Here is a 21346-nt window from a genome sequence, read left to right on the forward strand (position 1 = left end):
CACCAGCGTGCCAGTGCATCAACCTCCTCCCGGTAGGCCTTCTCGTCGTTGTCAGAGATCAGCCCCACCACCACTGTGTCATCCGCAAACGTCGTCCTGCTTTGTGAGCAGGATGTGGTGAACGCTATTTTCTGTAAAACAAGGAGAGGTACATTATGCCATATATGGTCATGGCTGCTCAGTGTCATTATATTATTACAATCGTCAATACATTTACAGTTAGATGGCATAGATGGTCACAATAAAATCCCAGATCTAAAGTCATTAGATATAATATGGTTATTGTGTGTGGATAATCAACCCTGGTCTCTCAGGTCACATTTAGGTTTAGATGTAAATAACATAGAAACTGGAATACAGTCCACACATTAGGTTTACTTGTCACAGAAAAACAGTAGGCCTAATATATGCCTACTTACTGTATGCACCCTATTCTCAGTGACCAACTTGACTGTGCACCAAGTGAGGCAATAGGCTACCGCTATTGGCATCAAGCGCTACCAACCTACCTTGATGCATGTAAAAGCTCTCACCGAGTGACAGTTCTAACAGCCAATCACATCCTCTCTGGCGGATTCTCTTTAAAGGATCTACTAATGGCCTTTGTCTGAAGGCGGGGGAAGAGCGCCCTTCGTTAGGCTGTTATTTAGTAACCAACAGAAGGTTACGAGTAAAAAAAAATTGGATTATTTGATCATCTGACTGATTTTGCATAAATGGTAGCGATATGGAATATGTCGGATGTCGCGTTTGAGAGGGTTGGCTATCTTTTGAGAAGATCGACGGGTGGATTTTTACAACATTTTGCGCCGATCAGGGAGACACCTCGCTTCTTCTTCTTTTTTTTTTAGGTCGTTCAACTCGCGATGCTGGACAGATAGCTGCATCATCATCATGTTGCTTCCGACTCGAGTTCTAGCAGAAAGAAACCACAAGTTACGTGCCGGAGGTGAAGCTCGATCCGCCCGTCATTTAGCTCCGGAGGGCCGCCACCCCCGACAACTCCAGCTGCTGATAAATGAGACTATTAGGCGCTGAGCCGCGTGTTTATATAGTTGTTAAAGTGTAGCACTAAACCTCTTCTGAAAACACGTTACACGATCACGTTCTAAAAGTGCTTACAGTGGAGCCCGCTCTGAAAACACGTTACATTGTATCACGTCGGTGTTGTGTGAAGAAGAGTATATTGTATTAATTACGGCGACATTACCGTGTTTGTAAAAAAATCTGGGCGCTTTGTTTTTAAAGCAAACTTTGCAACTTTAATCATTTGAATATTTTTTTTGTATCAGTATTTGGACCAAGTAGTTGTGACACAGAATGACCTCGACTTGACAAAGATGCCCAGGAATGTGGAGCAGGAAGACGCTACCGTCCGACAGTCGGATTATACCTTCTGATCTAAAGGATGGTGGTGAGCGTTTCATGTAGTAACGCGAACTGAACGCCGACGAACCCTCGTCGTGAAGACAATCGATTTATTTCCCAGCCGTGCTCTCGGTAAGTGACACCTGACGCCCCGTGCAGACACCAGCCCAATAGGGGATTGGGCTTGCGGCTCTGCAGATATACCCTACTCCGAGTGGGACGATGGGACGCGCGAGCCTCGTAGGTTGTCCCCAGTCTGGCCGCCCCGCGGTGTCCCTTTTGTGAGTGGTCTTGATCCGCCTGTCACCGTGTCCACGCGGGAGTGCATGTCGGGACACCGGGGGGAGGGGGGGGAGACTTCTGGCCGAGGAGGCTCCGTGATGCTGCGGTGAGGACAGATGAGTTTGTTTTGGTTCAGGCGGCAGAGGATACGGGATAATAAAGTTACATCAAGATAAACGGATCCGGTAAAATGGCCGGCGATTGCGCCGCCTACAAGACTCGTTACGGGAGCGACGGGACGTTCGACAACGGTTCTTCTGTCGGGAAGTTGAAAGGCTTCGAGGTGATCGACGGGCTGCTGTACCGCAGGAAGCTGGAGAGAGGCTTCATCAACTACCGGGAGGTTCTGGTCGAGGACCGGCGGCACGAGGCGGTCTCCGCCTTCCACCGGCGGCCCGGCACGCGCCACCTCTCCCTGGAGGACACGTACAAAGCCGTGGCGGAGAACTACTGGTGGGAGGGTACGGATGGACTTTGTTAGCCTACTACTCCTAATACTAATGCATACTAAAAATACTACCGTATGGCTACACACGCAGTCACGAAAGGGGCTACCTTATACATGACTTAATATGACAAACATAATTATGTATCCCTCCACGAGTCCTTATAGCGTTCCCTGACTCACCCGACTCTTGCCCTGTTTGTTTTGACATGTTGTTCTGTTCCTTTGTTTGTCTGTTGGTTGGTTGTTTATTTTCTGTTTATTTATAATTTAGGAGTACTTTCTTAGCTACACGGCCCACTGTAAAGCACTTTGGTTGACAAGGGTCATGTTTGAAGCATGAAGACATTGTTATTGTTAGGGCACTATGTTTTAGTATGAAGACATTGTTATTGTTAGGGCAATATGTTTTAGCATGAAGTTATTGTTTGGGTACTGTTTTAGCATTAAGACATTGTTATTGTTAAGGCACTGTTTTAGCATGAAGTTATTGTTAGGGCACTGTTTTAGCATGAAGTTATTGTTAGGGCACTATGTTTTAGCATGAAGTTATTGTTAGGGCACTGTTTTAGCATGAAGTTATTGTTAGGGCACTGTTTTAGCATGAAGACATTGTTATTGTTAGGGCAATATGTTTTAGTACAGAAGTGTTATTGATAGGGCACTGTTTTAGTATGAATACATTGTTATTGTTAGGCCACTATGTTTTAGTACAGATGAATTGAAAATGGGGGACCCTGATGTAAACAAGACGAAAGTCTTTCTCTGGTCTGCATTCCCTTAACAATTGTATGTATTGAGCTGTACTGTACTGTACCCATTCTGCAATCTGTTAATAAACTTCTCAATCAATCAAGTGTTATTGTTAGGGCACTATGTTTTAGTATGAATACATTGTTATTGTTAGGCCACTATGTTTTAGTACAGAAGTGTTATTGTTAGGGCACTGTTTTAGTGCAGAAGTGTTATTGTTAGGGCACTATGTTTTAGTATGAATACATTGTTATTGTTAGGCCACTATGTTTTAGTACAGAAGTGTTATTGTTAGGGCACTATGTTTTAGTACAGCAGTGTTATTGTTAGGGCACTATGTTTTAGTAAAGAAGTGTTATTGTTAGGGCACTATGTTTTAGTACAGAAGTGTTATTGTTAGGCCACTGTTTTAGTACAGAAGTGTTATTGTTAGGGCACTATGTTTTAGTACAGAAGTGTTATTGTTAGGGCAATATGTTTTAGTAAAGAAGTGTTATTGTTAGGGCACTATATTTTAGTACAGAAGTGCTTCTTTAGGGCACTACGTTTTAGTACAGAAGTGTTATTGTTAGGGCACTATGTTTTAGTACAGAATTGTTATTGTTAGTTAGGGCACTATGTTTTAGTATAGAAGTGTTATTGTTAGGGCACTATGTTTTAGTGCAGAAGTGTTATTGTTAGGGCACTATGTTTTAGTACAGAAGTGTTATTGTTAGGGCACTATATTTTAGTACTGAAGTGCTTCATACTGCAGGCTGGGGGGTGATAACAGAGAGTGAAACGTATTCTTAAACATTGCCTCATTCTACTAACTTCTAAAATGAGTATTCGTTTAATTAGAATATTATGTCATAGTAGAACCTAGCTCAATGAGATGATGCATCAGCATGACTTTATAACCACTGTTATCTGCCCACCTACTGTATATAGACGGAGATGTCCTCGGATTGCGGTCGGGTCCAATGCGGGTACTTGGCCTGTTGATCTTTGTAGGGGTTTTGAGAATAGTTGGGGAATCCCCGTTGTAGTGACTAAAATTGCAAAACCAAATTTGTTTTGCATCTTGTTGGGGACCCCTGGAACCCACTTTTGGAACCACTGTCATAGGATGTCATTCTTCTCCTGAGACAACAGCCCCATCATTTATAGTATTCTCATGAGTCATGACCGATCATGCCCTTCCATCCTCTATTGATATGGCAGGGCTCTACGCTAACCTTTTTCACTAGGGGCACAGGTGCTCCTAAATGAAAAAATTTAGGAGCACACAAAGAAATTTAGGAGCACCCAAAAATATTTAGGAGCACAGTGAAAATATTTCAAGTAACAGAGTTTATTTTTTTTTCCAAAAATAAATGTATATTTGTACTGTGCGTGCATGTGCAAACGGGAACGGGACACACATCTGTGCAATTACCAAAGTCACTGGCCCACTGTGTGCGTATGTGTGTATCATCTGCATGTGCAAACGGGAATGGGACACAGACATTTTAACTATTAATTAAGTGATTAATGCCTACTGTGGCAAAGTTGTAGCCAACAACTAGGCCTAATAAGAAAGGCAGTGACATTGAACAAAAAGGAGACACTGGCATTACCACCAGGGCCATCAGTAGAGGGGGGAGCTAGTGTTGCTCTTCTAGAAAAATAATCCTTTCAGGGTTGCCTATTGAAATACTGTACACCTCCAATACAGAAACATTGTTTATGAGTTTGCGTGTCAGGTAGACCATTGATTGACAATTACGACGTCACACCGCTTGCACTCTGGTCGTCCGGCGCTGCAGCTGGACCCTATTGCCCACCTCTGCGGTTGATAACGCTAGCCAACTTAGCTGTACACACATACACAGTGGGCCAGTTACTTTGGTGTAGGGGTGTAACAATGCATCGATCCTACTTTGCAATATTTACAAAACATGACATTGTTTTCGAACTCTAGCCATGGGAAAATGTTTAGCCAATTCACGTTAAATTTGTATGTCTTCCCTCCGGCTCCAGTGGGTGTAGCTTCGCTAGCTACAGTGGGTACATTGGGTGCTACAGTGGGGGTAGTAGTGGGTGTAGCCTCGCTAGCTTTGCCAACTTCGCTAGCATGCTGGCTAGCGTCAGTATCTTGGTTAACGTTAACGTTAACTATCACCTCTGTAACATGAGCTGCCTCGCCTGACTTCTCATTCTCCGGTATCTTTCGCGCAAAATAAAAATGAATGGGCTTCGACATGGCTGTATCGTCTGACTCAAACAGACGCTGATCATTACGTTCAGTTTCCAGTCACGTGACCACAGGAAACTCTACTGTGATTGGAACGTTTATGCGGCTGTGAACTGTGGGACTTGTAGTTTTTTTAACGATTCTCGCAGCGGAGAAAAAAAAGAACTAATGAGGCTGTAATCTGCACTCGCACAACGTGCAAGTAATTGATTTTTCATGTTCGAAAAACACATTTTTAGGGGCATATGCGAGCAATACGGTCACACTGTAGAGCCCTGTATGGCCTGGTGCCATAAACATATGGAGGCCATGGCTGTCTCTTTAATGAGTATTACCTGTTATTTGATTACAACCACCTGTTGTTTGCCTACCATGATGTCTGACTGCAATGGTGATGTAATGGAATACTATGGATAGGCTCATTTTATTAGAGGGTTATGGAAGGATTCTACCCGGCGACAGATGATTCCTATTTCATTACCTTCTGCTTTCCTCGCCACGCTGCGCCTGCTTGGCTGTGTGATGTATTTATCTGTAACCTAATCATGACTGAGTTCCTTTTTTTGATATTCATCATCCTCTTTTCTATGGGCACATTATTCTCTATGAATAACTCATTCTCCAAGTGTGATCCTGTTTTAAAAGGCATGCATGAATGAAGGAGTGATTCAGTCAATCAATCAATGAAAGAAGAGCAGACTGTATGAATCACACAAGGAAGGAGATTGTTAATCACAGCCCTGCCTTTCTTTTTCTGCGATTTGATGGACTTATTTTTCTTTCTGGGGTTGGATTGATGATGATGATGATTATGATTGTAATTTCCTTTTTTAAAGAGACAGTAGGAAGGCTGAGAGGGAGATGGAGTAGGGGAGACACGGGAGATACAGCAGGGGTACATGTGGTCCCAGAGATGTGGGGGGGTTAATAACTTAATTTAATTCAATCCAAACCTTTATTTAAAACGTGTTAAAATTGATGATAACATTGATTCCCTTTTTTCTTTCCTGCTTCCTGTTTTGCTGTTTCCTGTGTTTTTCCGTGTGTTGTCCTGATGTTTTCCGTGTTCTGTCCTGATGTTTTCCCTGTTCTGTCCTGATGTTTTCCCTGTTCTGTCCTCAGACATGTACTTCCAAATCCGAGAGCATGTCCTGGGCTGTCCGGAGCGCTGCCACAGATCAGAGGTGAGGAACTATAGTACTGTAACTATCAGATCAGAGGTGAGGAACTATAGTACTGTAACTATCAGACCAGAGGTGAGGAACTATAGTACTGTAACTATCGGATCAAAGGTGAGGAACTATAGTACTGTAACTATCAGACCAGAGGTGAGGAACTATAGTACTGTAACTATCAGACCAGAGGTGAGGAACTATAGTACTGTAACTATCAGATCAGAGGTGAGGAACTATAGTACTGTAACTATCAGATCAGAGGTGAGGAACTAGTACTGTAACTATCAGACCAGAGGTGAGGAACTATAGTACTGTAACTATCAGTTTCTTCAAGTTTCTTTAATAGTTGTCATACAGAAGTACAGAATACTTTCATACAAAATGCTTCTTACTGTTACGCTCCAGAGACTGTGCTAGACAAGATAGTATCAAACATAGTATACGTGTAATTTAGAAGAAGAAAAAGAGGTCACAGTGTTCGGTATAGACATATGTACAATGTTCTGAGTTACCATATAATATACAATACTATGCAGTGTACTAATGTACAGTACTATCTAGTGCAAAGCAGAAATGGGATGAGGTACAATTTAGGTACAATTTACAGTAAGGTGTACGAGTTGTAGTGCAATCCTTCATCAATAAATATAAAGTGTGGGGAGTGGGTGCTACAGTGTGTTTGTTTAAAGTGGGTGTGTGCTATAAAGTGTGTGGAGTGGGTGCTACAGTGTGTTTGTTTAAGTGAGTGTGTGCGTGTGGATGTGTGTGCTATGTGCGTTTGGTGGTTGTTGTGTAGTGTTCATTCATTGTTCGTTTAGCAGCCTGATGGCCTGGGGATAGAAGCTTCTTCGGAGTCTTTCTGTGCTCACCTTGAGACTCCGGTATCGCTTGCCTGACCGCAGCAGTTCAAAGAGGCAGTTGTTCGGGTGACTGGAGTCTTTAATGATTCTCTTAGCCTTGCCCTTGCAACGCTTGTTGTAAATGTTCTGGAGGGTGGGGAGCCCCCCTCCAATTGTGCGTTCGGCTGAACGTGTCACTCTTTGTAGTCTGCTTCGGTCTTGTGCAGTGCTATTCCCAAACCAGGAGGTGATGTTGCCGGTCAAGATGCTCTCTATTGTACATGAGTAGAAGTTCTTAAGGATCTTCTGACTGACTTGGAACTTCCTTAGGCGCCTGAGGAAGTAGAGGCGTTGTCGTGCCTTCTTCACAACACTGTCAATGTGTGTGGTCCATGTCAAGTCCTCGGATATGTAGGCTCCGAGGTACTTAAAGCTGTTGACTCTCTCAACCGGTGCCCCGTCGATGCTGAGGGGGCTGTAGTCCTTGACCCCCGACCTCCTGAAGTCCACAATCATCTCCTTTGTTTTGCTGACGTTCAGGGAGAGGCTGTTTTCCTGGCACCATCCCGCCAGGACCTTGACCTCTTTCAGGTAGGCCCTCTCGTCGTTGGCAGAGATCAGGCCCACCACCACTGTGTCGTCAGCAAATTTGATGATTGTATTGCTACTCCGCTGAGCCACACAGTCGTGTGTGTACAGGGAGTAGAGGAGGGGACTCAGAACACAGCCCTGGGGGGCCCCTATGTTGAGGGTGATGGATGAGGAGGTGCAGTTGCCTGCTCTCACCACCTGGGGTCTGCCAGTCAGGAAGTCCAAGACCCACTGGCAGAGGTCATAGTTCAAGCCCAGGTCCCTGAGCTTGGCTATGAGTATGGAGGGGACTATGGTATTGAATGCCGAGCTGTAGTCGATGAATAGCATTCTCGCATAGTTCCCCTGCCTCAGACCAGAGGTGAGGAACTATAGTACTGTAACTATCAGACCAGAGGTGAGCAAGGGCCTGGCTGGTACTGTAACTAGAAAAGACAACTATCAGATCAGTAGGGTTGGGTACCGTTCACATTTGAACCGATACCAGTACCCGACGGTACCTTTCATTATAACAACATTTTTATTTATGTTGTAAAACTAAACTAAAGTCTAAACTTCTCAATTTAAACATTGTTATCACACCACACAAACTAAAACCCCTCCCTACCTCCCTCTCCCAAACCGTTTGTACAACGATTTTTTTTTGTCTCATGATCATGTATACATTTATTATGTATTATTTTTTAAGTTTAAATATCAACATATTTCAATCAAGTTGAAAACATTTACTTTCTACTTCCTCAGGAAAAGACAACAGGCCTACTTTCTACTTCCTCAGGAACAATAGGCCTACTTTCTACGTCCTCAGGAGAAGCAGGGCTGTACAGTGCGATGAGGGCGTCACATATTGCGCCTAATTATAGCCTGTGTGAATAGAAAAAATATTTGGGGGCACCCTTGCAAGTACTGATTTAAACCCTTTCATTCGCATTTCACTCAGGGCTCCAGAGTGCGAAAAATCAGTGCAGTGCGACTGAATATTTCCCCTTGTCGCACTGGTGCAGCTCCCAGCAGGTCTGTCTGTCTGTGTGTATGCGTGTGTGTGTAGCGTATTTCCCCCCGTGGCCATGTGCGTTCTCAAAAAAAATTCGAAATAAAAAAAATCTCTGCCTTTGATTGGCTCTAACGTGCATTCTGCAAAGACCAGCCCTGATCTGCCTCTGATTGGCTCTGATCATCACCCTGCCATTATTATTTACTGAATGACAGGATAAACAAAAAAGCCATGTGAGCATCAACTTTCCGAATTGAAACGATAAAAAAAGCACAGCGTCTCATACTGGTTTCATAATACAATGTTTCCGAATGGAGGTTTGGAAGTGTGTGCAGTGATGCTGATGCTTTCCCAGCAGAACACAAGCTCCTTAACGTTACACAGGTATGTTATGCACGTTAATTGGACTTCCTGACTGGCAGACCCCAGGTGGTGAGAGCAGGCAACTGCACCTCCTCATCCATCACCCTCAACATAGGGGCCCCCCAGGGCGCCTGTTCCTTAATGATAAGCAAGCAGTGCAAGAATGCCGCCCAGCGCCCAGGTGCGTGCACCGGCGGCGGCGTGCTCGCTCAGGTGCGTGCGTGCGCCGGCGTGCTCGCGCGAGGTGCCCGCGCATGCGCATGAGATCCCGCCTTGGTTCGACACGAGCGGAGCTCAATATATATAAGTCACCGCCCCTTATTCAGTATCGAGAAATAGCTCAATTGGCAACACTGCATGGCTGTGGATCCTACAGCTCGTTTGCTGGCGAGTTCGAATCCCATAAAATATATTTTTTTTAACGTGATTTTTTTTTTAACGTGTATTCTTTCGCCGGTTAAGGTTAGGCATGGTTAAGGTTAAGGTTAAGGTTAGGCATTGTTTCGGAGTTGGTTAAGGTTAGAACGGTTAAATTTAGGCGCTGTTAAGGAGCTGGTTAAGGTTAGAGTTTGTCAAAGAGAATGGCAATATTCTTTCTATGGTTAAGGTTAGGCATGGTTAAGGTTAAGGTTAAGGTTAGGCATTGTTTCGGAGTTGGTTAAGGTTAGAACGGTTAAGTTTAGGCGCTGTTAAGGAGCTGGTTAAGGTTAGAGTTTGTCAAAGAGAATGGCAATAGACAGCCTATTTCCGCGCGACAGCTCCCAAAGCGGGCCTGAAAAGAAAGGCGCTTTACCGTAGTGGCGTGCGGTGACGAATGCTTCCGCATTTTTGCACTGCTTGCTTATCATTAAGGTAGACGCCCCCAGGGCTGTGTTCTGAGTCCCCTCCTCTACTCCCTGTACACACACGACTGTGTGGCTCAGCGGAGTAGCAATACAATCATCAAATTTGCTGACGACACAGTGGTGGTGGGCCTGATCTCTGCCAACGACGAGAGGGCCTACCTGGAAGAGGTCAAGGTCCTGGCGGGATGGTGCCAGGAAAACAGCCTCTCCCTGAACGTCAGCAAAACAAAGGAGATGATTGTGGACTTCAGGAGGTCGGGGGTCAAGGACTACAGCCCCCTCAGCATCGACGGGGCACCGGTTGAGAGAGTCAACAGCTTTAAGTACCTCGGAGCCTACATATCCGAGGACTTGACATGGACCACACACATTGACAGTGTTGTGAAGAAGGCACGACAACGCCTCTACTTCCTCAGGCGCCTAAGGAAGTTCCAAGTCAGCCAGAAGATCCTTAAGAACTTCTACTCATGTACAATAGAGAGCATCTTGACCGGCAACATCACCTCCTGGTTTGGGAATAGCACTGCACAAGACCGAAGCAGACTACAAAGAGTGACACGTTCAGCCGAACGCACAATTGGAGGGGGGCTCCCCACCCTCCAGAACATTTACAACAAGCGTTGCAAGGGCAAGGCTAAGAGAATCATTAAAGACTCCAGTCACCCGAACAACTGCCTCTTTGAACTGCTGCGGTCAGGCAAGCGATACCGGAGTCTCAAGGCGAGCACAGAAAGACTCAGAAGAAGCTTCTATCCCCAGGCCATCAGGCTGCTAAACGAACAATGAATGAACACTACACAACAACAACCACCAAACGCACATAGCACACACATCCACACGCACACACTCACTTTAAACAAACACACTGTAGCACCCACTCCACACACTTTATAGCACACACCCACTTTAAACAAACACACTGTAGCACCCACTCCCCACACTTTATATTTATGGATGAAGGATTGCACTACAACTCGTACACCTTACTGTAAATTGTACCTAAAATTGTACCTCATCCCATTTCTGCTTTGCACTAGATAGTACTGTACATTAGTACACTGCATAGTATTGTGTATTGTATATTATATGGTAACTCAGAACATTGTACATATGTCTATACCGAACACTGTGACCTCATTTTTCTTCTTCTAAATTCATGCTATATTATGTTATTATGTTATTTGATACTATCTTGTCTAGCACAGTCTCTGGAGCGTAACAGTAAGAAGCATTTTGTATGAAAGTATTCTGTACTTCTGTATGACAACTATTAAAGAACTTGAACTTGAACTTGAACTTAATTAAGCTATGTAACGTTAGAGCGCAGCCCTTTAGCTAACGTTAAGATAGCAGGAGCCATCGGCCAACAAAGTTGTTTCAACAAATGTATTCACAAAATGGATTATCATTCAAATGTTATTGAAGCCTCCCGTGACCAGTAAGTAGGTACTACTACTCAACCGCAGCAATGTGCGCTATGTGCCTAAAGTCAAGACTCGACAGTACTGAACTAGAAAAAACCTGTGAGTAAATCAAGTACGCTGGAGTGAGGCGCGGACGGAAGTGGCCATTTTTCAAAATAAAATACCCGAAAGACTATTACTACTACTAAATTGATTAGAGTTGTTCCGATACCGATACCAGTATCGGAAATGCCTCCGATGCTAAAATGCTGGTATCGGTATCGGCGAGTACGCCGAAAGGCTAGCCTCCGATACCATATGACGTAATTTATCAACAACACGTGCGGTATCCTCCTACTGAGAGTGAGCATTATAAAACAAACATGTTTTTAATCGGCCGTGAATTAAAGTGTCAATGCTGTTTGTCATTTTAACAGCAGATACTTTTTATTATTTTTTTTATCAACTTTTTCTCCCCATTTTTCAATTTTTTCTCCCATCCCAATTTTCGTATTATCCAATTCTTCCCTCCCCTGTCTCGAACGTCGCTAGACCATGCCTCCCACTGGTCGGCTGCAATGTGGACGAAGCCTTGCATCACGTGTCCCCTCCGGTACACGAGGAGGCAGCCGTCTCATCTTTTCACCTGTACAGCGCGATCTCTCAGTGGCGAGGAGTAACGCGTGGGAGGCTCACGCTGCCCCCGATACTTCCTGATTCTGCTGTACAGGCGCACCAACCGACCTGTAGGAGTCGCTGTCCACAACGTCCGATCCCCACCCACCGGCTTTCCCACCCCCGAATACTGCCAATTGTATTAGTATGAACGACCAGCCAAGCCGGAAGCAACGCCGAGAGCTGGGCTCGAACCCAGCATCTCCTGCGTTAGTGGCGAGCGCCTTGCCCACTGCGCCACTTAGCCGCTAGCAGATACTTTCTTAAATGCCATCGTCCCGAGAGAAGGGTGTTGACGGGGAGCTCTGATGTATTCGCTTGCTGGTGTTATTAGCATTAGCTGAAGAGCTAACCGAAAAGCTAGTTTTAGCTTAAAGTGGAGATGAAGCAGTGAGCAATGTGATCCTAGTTTGTTTGTTGTGTACCTTGTGTAAGACAGGGTTCTATAATCAAATGTGAAATCTATCTTATTTGTCTGAAAAATATAATATAATATCCCTGTTTTCAACATGGGCGCCGCCATTTTGTTGCTGACGTCATGGCTGACGTCATACCGTGGCTTGGGTGTATACACTCTGGTTAGCTGCCTATATTGAATGGGTCGGTCAGCAAATAAAATGTTGCCTACAAAACAACGGGACCGCGGTGGTTCTGTTTGTATTGCTCCTGGCTGTTCAAACTAATTTTACCATGTGAGAGAGAGGAAAGTTGGTTAATTTCCACAAACTACCAGTGAAAAAAACAGTGTTGTTGACATGTTGGCTCGGGCTGCCTGCACCCAGACGGCGCGACCAGCCTGTTGGACAGGGAAGGAGGATCTGCAGCGAACACTTCATTGCCTCGGATTATGTTGTTGGGGTGGGATGTTTGTCCAGAAGACCACTAATCAGCTGAAGCCGGACGCGGTTCCCTCGGTCTTCGACAGACAGACCGGCGTTAGCTCTCGGGAGCTAGTTGGCACCAGCCGGGGCCAGGCGTTAGCTCTCGCTAGCTAGCGTTAGCAACCGGAGCGTCGCGGAGCATTCAGCCTGCTGGCTACCTAGACCCACTTCAACCAGCGTCGCGGAGCATTCAGCCTGCTGGCTACCTAGACCCACTTCAACCAGCTTGTGTAGCCAGCAGGCTGAATGCTCCGCGACGCTCCGGTTGCTAACGCTAGCTAGCGAGAGCTAACGCCGGGCCCCGAGAGCTAACGCCGGTCTGTCTGTCGAAGACCGAGGGAACCGCGTCCGGCTTCAGCTGATTAGTGGTCTTCTGGACAAACATCCCACCCCAACAACATAATCCGAGGCAATGAAGTGTTCGCTGCAGATCCTCCTTCCCTGTACAACAGGCTGGTCGCGCCGTCTGGGTGCAGGCAGCCCGAGCCAACATGTCAACAACACTGTTTTTTTCACTGGTAGTTTGTGGAAATTAACCAACTTTCCTCTCTCTCACATGGTAAAATTAGTTTGAACAGCCAGGAGCAATACAAACAGAACCACCGCGGTCCCGTTGTTTTGTAGGCAACATTTTATTTGCTGACCGACCCATTCAATATAGGCAGCTAACCAGAGTGTATACACCCAAGCCACGGTATGACGTCAGCAACAAAATGGCCGCGCCCATAATGCTAAATGCTTCAGAAATGTACACAACAAATCGTTTTTTCTTAGAAACTGCTTATTTTTATAACGTGACTTCTTCTGTGGCTTATCTAAATACTAATGTGATGCTATGAATATGTATTTATGCTCACTGCTTCATTTCCACTTTAACGTTACCTTGGCTAAAATTGGGACTATTCATAATCTAGCAATAATGGCTGCAGACCTGCAAGCAAAGTACAGCAAGTTGGCAAAGGAGTATTCCAAGGTAAATCACTTTTTCACCAGTAACGTTATATTTAGGGATGCACGATAATTATCGGGTCGATAATTATTGGGCCGATATCAGCAATTATGACGTCATCCCGATAAACCAGATACAATTATTGATAGCTCCGATAATATATAATATATATATATTTTTTTGATCCACTTTTTCTCCCATTTTCTATATTATCTCCCATCCCAATTTCGTATCATCCAATTCAACCCTCCCCTGTCACGGACGCTGTTTCTTGCCTCCCACAAGCCGGCTGCAATGTGGACTAAGTCATACATAGCACAAGTCCCCTCCGGTACTTGAGGTAACAGCAGTCGCATCTTTTCACCTGCGCAGCTCGATCTCTCAGTGGCGAGGAGTAACGCGTGGGAGGCTCACGCTGCCCCCGACACTTCCTGATTCTACTGCGCAGGCGCACCAACCGACCTGTAGGAGTCGCTGTCCACAACGCCCGATCCCCACCCATCAGTTTCCCACCCCCTAATACGGCCAATGTGTATTAGTACGGACGACCAGCTAAACTGAAAGCAAATGTGGAGCGCTGGGCTCGAACTGACGAGCCCAACGTCTCCAGCATTTCGTGGCGAGCGCCTTGCCCACTACACCACGTAGCCGCAATATATAATATATTCTTTGGTTAAAAAAATGCGGTGTGGGTGGATTGGGATGAAGGGCGTTTGTTTTTACTTTAGGCTCCTCCCGTTTTGTCAGTACTGTGGTACGGCTGATAGCGTGTGGTTTAGGAAGAGGGAGTTTTTCACAAATCCAGCGCTCCCTTTCTCATGCCTGGCTGTGACGTAGTCACGTAACTTTCAGAACCAGCGCAGATAGTAAACAAAGATGGCGTCAGTAGTGTGGGACTTTTACAAAGTTTCAGAGGAAAACAGTTCGCTTGCTATTTGTAACAAATGCAATGCAGAAGTTCCACGAGGAGGGAAAAGGGCAACAAGCTATAACACATCCAACATAATAAGTCACCTGCAACATCACCACCGCTACGATGGTGTGTTAAAAGCCTACGACGACACGCGAGCAGCTAAACCTGCTGCAAATCTAGCCCCTTTTGTGACTGTGATGCAACCCTTGGTTGAATACGATTACGCAGTCACTTATTGCTCCGTAGTAGCCAGGTTAATTTGCACCACCAAGCACTGCTTAAGAGCTAGTGGTGGGTCCAAAATATATCAGATATAAATTTCAAAGGTACCCAGCATTCCATTAGGGTTTCACACACACACGTGCGGCGGGGTTTGAAAGCTCGGCGTTGCTAATAAACATTTAAAATCATTTTTATAAACTATTAAAAAATATCACTGAGCTAGCCTTCGCTAAAATGGCTGCTTCCGCATTTTACAGTAGGAGTGCTGTGATTTCTGGGCGCACCAGACACGTGACAAAGCAGCCAGCAATCGCAGCACGTACGTTTCACCACGGACATATGGACCTGTGATGTTTGTTTGGTTTATTTAATTCTTTTTGAGGCGTGCTGTCCTATAAATGCCAAGTAATAGTTGTTTCATGGACCAAGACCACAACAGTCTCATCTCCTATAGCAGGGGTCGGCAACCCTAGGCACGCGTGCCTGCATAGGCACGCGGGGGCATTTGCATAGGCACAGGGGGCAGCAGTAAAAAAAAAAAAAACATATATATTTTTTTTTTTTTTCTCTGAAATATCATAGTGAAATATTTTGCACTGTTGTCGCATTTATCTTGTTGAAATCCTCCCACAGGTTCTTTTTACTACCACATATTTAATTGAGACCCTTTATTTGTTTATTATTTCAATTTAGCTGGAAATACATTGCTACATCACTCAGTAACATTTGCAGAGCCTTATAACAAAAACATTATTACGGTCACCATTGTGACCAGTGGGATTAATCAACAATTTTTATTATTTATTTTTCTATTTCATTGAACATTGCACATGTTAAAAGCCATTTTTTTACTCAAAATGTGAGTATTACCAAGTCAACTTGTGTTCTTAAAACAATGACAATAAACATATTTTTATTAGGTTGAAATAATGTGGTTGTGTACTTATTTTTCTGTTAACTTATTATGGATTGAAAACTGAAAACCTTAATGCACAGTAACTGAACTCAATATTTTTAAGTTCTGGTAACTTATTATTATAATTTTTTTTTACAGTGTAGTCTTGCGATCAATCAAAACTTATTTACACGATATACCTCACATTCACCCTCCATTCACATCCTGGTGTTCTCCTGGTGTTCTCCATTAGGCCTGTAGGTGGAGCTATGACAGCACACGTACAGTACACACACCGATGGTGTGTGATGTGTCCAAAAATGAATGGGCAAATGTGAGTGAAATGGTCGCACTGCATGCAGCTGTTTGTCTGCATTGCATTCCCCCCCCCCCCCAAACTCAGATTTAGGGTTGATACAACCATCATAATAATATTGTTAATAATAACAATAACAATAAGTAAGGGATAATGTATGGCTACGAGGTCATTGTCGCAAAATAATTGACCGACACGGAGTTTAAAATACCGAGGCGCCGCGCCGAGGTGTTTTAAACGTAGTGAAGGTCAATTATTTTGCGACAATGACCGAGTAGGCTAGACATTATCCCGCTTATTACATGGCTAACTTACTAACAATATACCTAATTCATTTGACAAATCGCAGTTGTTCTGTGGCTCTGTCAGCCCAAATAAAGTGATTATTATTATCGCGGGCAGCCTCTGTTCTGGCTCCGCTGACACTCCGGTGTCAGTGCAGCGCTATACATTATCCCACTTATTACATGGCTAACTTACTAACAATATACCTAATTCATTTGACAAATCGCAGTTGTTCTGTGGCTCTGTCAGCCCAAATAAAGTGATTATTATTATCGCGGGCAGCCTCTGTTCTGGCTCCGCTGACACTCCGCTGTCAGTGCAGCGCGGCAGGTGTGTCTGATTTGCTGCACTGATGTGGGCTTGATTGCCAACAGCTGCGCACTGCGGTCATTATTGAAAAAACAGCGGTCATTATTGAAAAATAATGACCGCTGTCGGGGGGCTATTGACCAATCACAAGCAAGCATTTCGGCGAATGTGAAAACGCCATGTAATAATGATGTAATAATGTAAAGATTATCATTAAAAATACCTGATTATCAGAAAAAATTACGATGCATGTAATATTGTTGAGGCACACTAGTTACAACTATATTTCAAACAGGCACTCCATGTCAAAAAGGTTGCTGACCCCTGTCCTATAGCGTCAAATGTTTTATCTGCTGACAAAGCACAATACCTGTTGGTTTTTAGTTCACTCATTGTTCAGGGAAACACATTGTTAATGACATTGACGGATTGTGAATTTTGTGACTGACTCAAATTATATTTATTTGGAAAAATAAATATAGTCACTTTATTTGAAGAGTCAAAACTGTTCTCTTGGCTTTGTTTTGTTCATAGTAGTAACGCTCATGTCATGATAAATCTGGTTAGGTAAAAACTACAGGAATATACATAAAAAAAAAGATTATAATATATTTTTGTATTATAATCTTTTTTTTGTTATCGGTATCGACCTTGAGGAGCAGAAAGTTATCGGTATCAATATCGGGGTAAAAAAAAATCAATATCGTGCACCCCTAGTTATATTGTCTTGTTTCCATCTAACGTTAGCTCACGTTAACCTAGCTCACGCCAACGTAGTCACTGATCGACCTCTCGCACGCAATTAATGACATGTTGTGGACAGCCATACCGGTGACAATGTTTAGCTTTTAGTGCCAAATGATAAGAGTCTGAGGCGGAGTCTCAAAAGAGAATGTAGAATATTTATTGTGCAAAAATCACAACAGAGCCTCTGCTACTAACTGAAGTTACCGGAGCCTTCTGGAGTGCAACAACATATAACGTCCGTGTGGAATCGATGTCCCAACAACCGTTCCGTGGGTGAGCATAGTTTAATAAATACCATTACTTTATAGTTATTACTAAAAAACAGTATATATTAGAGGTGGGCATAGATTCATTTTTTTTAATCTAGATTAATCTATCTGCAATCCTGGATTTAATCATTAAAATTGCTAAAAAAAATAATAAAACCTGCAGAAGGCATTCAAAATATGTGTGTTCTACCCAAATAATGACCAGAAGTAAGTCCTTACTTTTTCTTTCCTCCTTATGTTTCTCAGGCCAGGTGGCCCATTACACCATGAGCCCATCTCCCGTTTCCAAAATGCATTACAGACTGTTTGAAAAAGCTGTTTTGCTATGATAATTGGTAATGAAATATCAATAATGTTCAATAAGATGTACTTGTGTTTAATAAGTTGTTTTATTCAGAAATTAACACAAATAAATAATATTACCAGTACAGTACAGTATCTAGCACACTCTCCAGGGCTGTACGCTAAGCTTTTTCACTAGGGGCACACTTGCCCCTAAATGAGAAATTTAGGGGCAAAGAATATTTTTTAGGGGCACATTTTTAAATAACTATTTTACCATTATAGTAGGGCTGGGCGATATGGCCTCTAAATGATATCGCGATATTTTGACATTTCCTCTAAAGCACTTAAAAATGCTTGATTTAACCCTTTGATGCATACAGTCACGCCAATATGATGATTATAATAAGTCCCTGCAACATATGTTTGCATTATTAAACCATGAAGATGCTTTAAAAAATAATTTAATGAAAATGTACTAAGAGTAGTCTACTGACACACTAATAAAAAAACTTATTTACATCTAAGACAATTTATATAAAAACTCTTGGGTGCCTTTTACACAGTACTGTGTTTTCTATCCACTTTAGCCAAACACACACACATATATATATATATATATATATATACACACACACTACTGTGAGAAAATAATAATCACACAGACTTAATGATTTTAGAATATTTCAGATAATGAAATTAAATGTTTATATCATCAACTATCCAGTTAGTATTTATACTGTGTGTAACATTTGGCTACTTTAAATCATTGAATGTAGAGAGAGAGCGAGAGAGAGAGAGAGAGAGAGAGAGAGAGAGAGGGGGCGAGAACGAACAAGAGAGCCAGCCCCCCCCTTCGGGTTTTGTTCTAGGTTCGCGTTTTGATCGTCTAAGCTGCCGTAGGTGATGACGTCACACTCGAATGTAAACAGGAAGAGATGGAGACACACGGAGATGGAAATTTGATGATATACAGAAATGAATAACCAATAAATATGAAGTTATGTTTAAACTTCTGTTGTCAAGCGTTGTCAATATAACCCACCCCCTTTCCTCACGAATGGAACTAGTCTTGTGGAGTCCGCTTTGACCGTTTTCCAGGGTTAGCAGAGATCGCTAGTTAACTTAGCATAATCCTAATGGATACCTTGGTTAGCAGCTACCGTTAGCTCATTGCTCGTGTCAATTAAATTGCATGTTATTAAAGGTCCGCGCTGGTCTGAATGAAATTACAACCGCAACATTATATTGCACTGTACAGCCCTGGTTGTAGGCTAATGTTTTACTACAATTTGTATGGATTAATTTAGGAGTGAAATGCGAATGAAGGGTTGAAATCACCACTCGCAAGCTTGCCCCCAGATATTATTTTAAACTCGCACGGACCAAATTAGGGGGCAATTTGCGACCATATCATCGCAGTGTACAGCCCTGCTCTCAGGAGCAAAACAGAAAGAAGCATTTCAAACTTGAACTATGTGACATGGCTTGACTCAATCAGTCCAATCTCTATTTCTCCTTATTCCACCAGTCACTCAGGCAGACCAGCTTGTTTTATGTAGCGGTGTCTACTTATAGTGCCTATAATATTTTTCCCGTTGGGTGCCAGACAGGGCCAAACCCTGCCAATGCAAATCAACTGCTCCAGTGGAGTTGCTCAGTGGCCAATGGTGTCAACTGTGGTTGTACTGGGCAGCTCCCAGGTGTGAATGGAACTGTGTGAATGTGAAGCAGGGCGTTCCTGAAAAAGAGCATCTGTGCTCAGAGAACCTACCCTGGGTAAATAAAGGTAATTTTTTTTATTTATTTTTTGAATTTTTTTTAGATTAATGTGTTAATTATATTATCGCGCGATACTAGTATCGCGTTAACGCCGTTAAAGGCCCAGCTCTAGTATATATAAAACAGTAGCTGTAAAAAAAAAAGTTTTATAATTTTCTTTTTATGTATGCACTGGTATCGGATCGGTATCGGCCGATACCCAAAGCTTAGGTATCGGAATCGGATCGGGAAGGAAAAAATGGTATCGGAACATCTCTAAAATGTATCTATACAAATTGGATAAAAAAATTGTGTACTATAGTTAAATGGTGAGCAGCCAGATCATTGCTGTAGACTGTGGTGTGTTTTGCTTTAATAAACCACAGGAAAATGGTGAACTGTGTGGGCCTGAACATCTTCTTTTAAATGCTTTATTTTTTCACCAGCCAGTTATATTTTTCTCCTTACCAGTTTCCACCTGTGTTTACCACAAGAGAGCGTTGTTTGAGTGTTTTTTGCTAATACATTCCAGTTATTGCCATCAACAGCAGAGCAGCAGATGCTGACTATGAACACTGTTATCAATGAAAGAAGAAATGTTTGCAGCAGTGGTAATATTTCAGTTGGTTCATTATAAAAGATACAAACCTGAAAACAAAAGCACTTGAATGTTAAATAAAAGGACCACAGTAATGAGGCAGGATGAACATCTTTTTTTGCACTATAATGGTGAAATTGTTATTTAAAAAAACGCCCCTAAAAAATATTCTGAAATATTTAGGGGCACCTGTGCCCCTAGTGAAAAAGCTTAGCGTACAGCCCTGAGAAGTGACTGGTTCTTCTTTAGAAACAGAAGCGTCTCTGCTTTCTCTCAGAGAAAGTCGGTTCCTTTTCTCACCAATGACATGACATGCAGCGCTAAACAGTCTCTCACTGTCTGTGCTTGTGGACGGAGCAGACGAGTACCTGTCATCTGTACCTGCTCTGGAAAGATGAGTACCTGTCATCTGTACCTGCTCTGGAAAGACTAGTACCTGCCATCTGTACCTGCTCTGGAAAGACTAGTACCTGCCATCTGTACCTGCTCTGGAAAGACTAGTACCTGCCATCTGTACCTGCTCTGGAAAGACAAGTACCTGCCATCTGTACCTGCTCTGGAAAGACAAGTACCTGCCATCTGTACCTGCTCTGGAAAGACTAGTACCTGCCATCTGTACCAGCTCTGGAAAGACTAGTACCTGCCATCTGTACCTGCTCTGGAAAGACTAGTACCTGCCATCTGTACCTACTCTGGAAAGACTAGTACCTGCCATCTGTACCAGCTCTGGAAAGACAAGTACCTGCGTGCCATCTGTACCAGCTCTGGAAAGACTAGTACCTGCCATCTGTACCTGCTCTGGAAAGACTAGTACCTGCCATCTGTACCTGCTCTGGAAAGACTAGTACCTGCCATCTGTACCTGCTCTGGAAAGACATTCCTCCAATAAGAGGGCTATCGCGACTGTACTTGATCCGCAGTATAAAAAACATTACTTTGATGTGAGGGGCAAAACAGCATGCACGCAAAAT

The 21346-nt window shown here is 43.4% G+C and overlaps 1 protein-coding gene across 1 annotated transcript in view; it reads left to right on the top strand.

Moving 5' to 3' along the window:
* Positions 1-630: 630 nt before the first annotated feature.
* LOC311233283 (uncharacterized protein) overlaps positions 631-21346 on the top strand; it is a 79769-nt gene continuing 59053 nt past the window's right edge. Inside the window, exons 1-2 of the mRNA XM_084320226.1 lie at positions 631-2111; positions 6186-6247. Coding sequence (XP_084176352.1) covers positions 1841-2111; positions 6186-6247 — 333 coding nt within the window. The 5' untranslated portion in view covers positions 631-1840. The remainder of the gene's footprint in view (positions 2112-6185; positions 6248-21346) is intronic.

The sequence above is a fragment of the Notolepis coatsorum genome (assembly GCF_963971535.1).
Source record: "Notolepis coatsorum genome assembly, chromosome: 8".
Taxonomy (NCBI): domain Eukaryota; kingdom Metazoa; phylum Chordata; class Actinopteri; order Aulopiformes; family Paralepididae; genus Notolepis; species Notolepis coatsorum.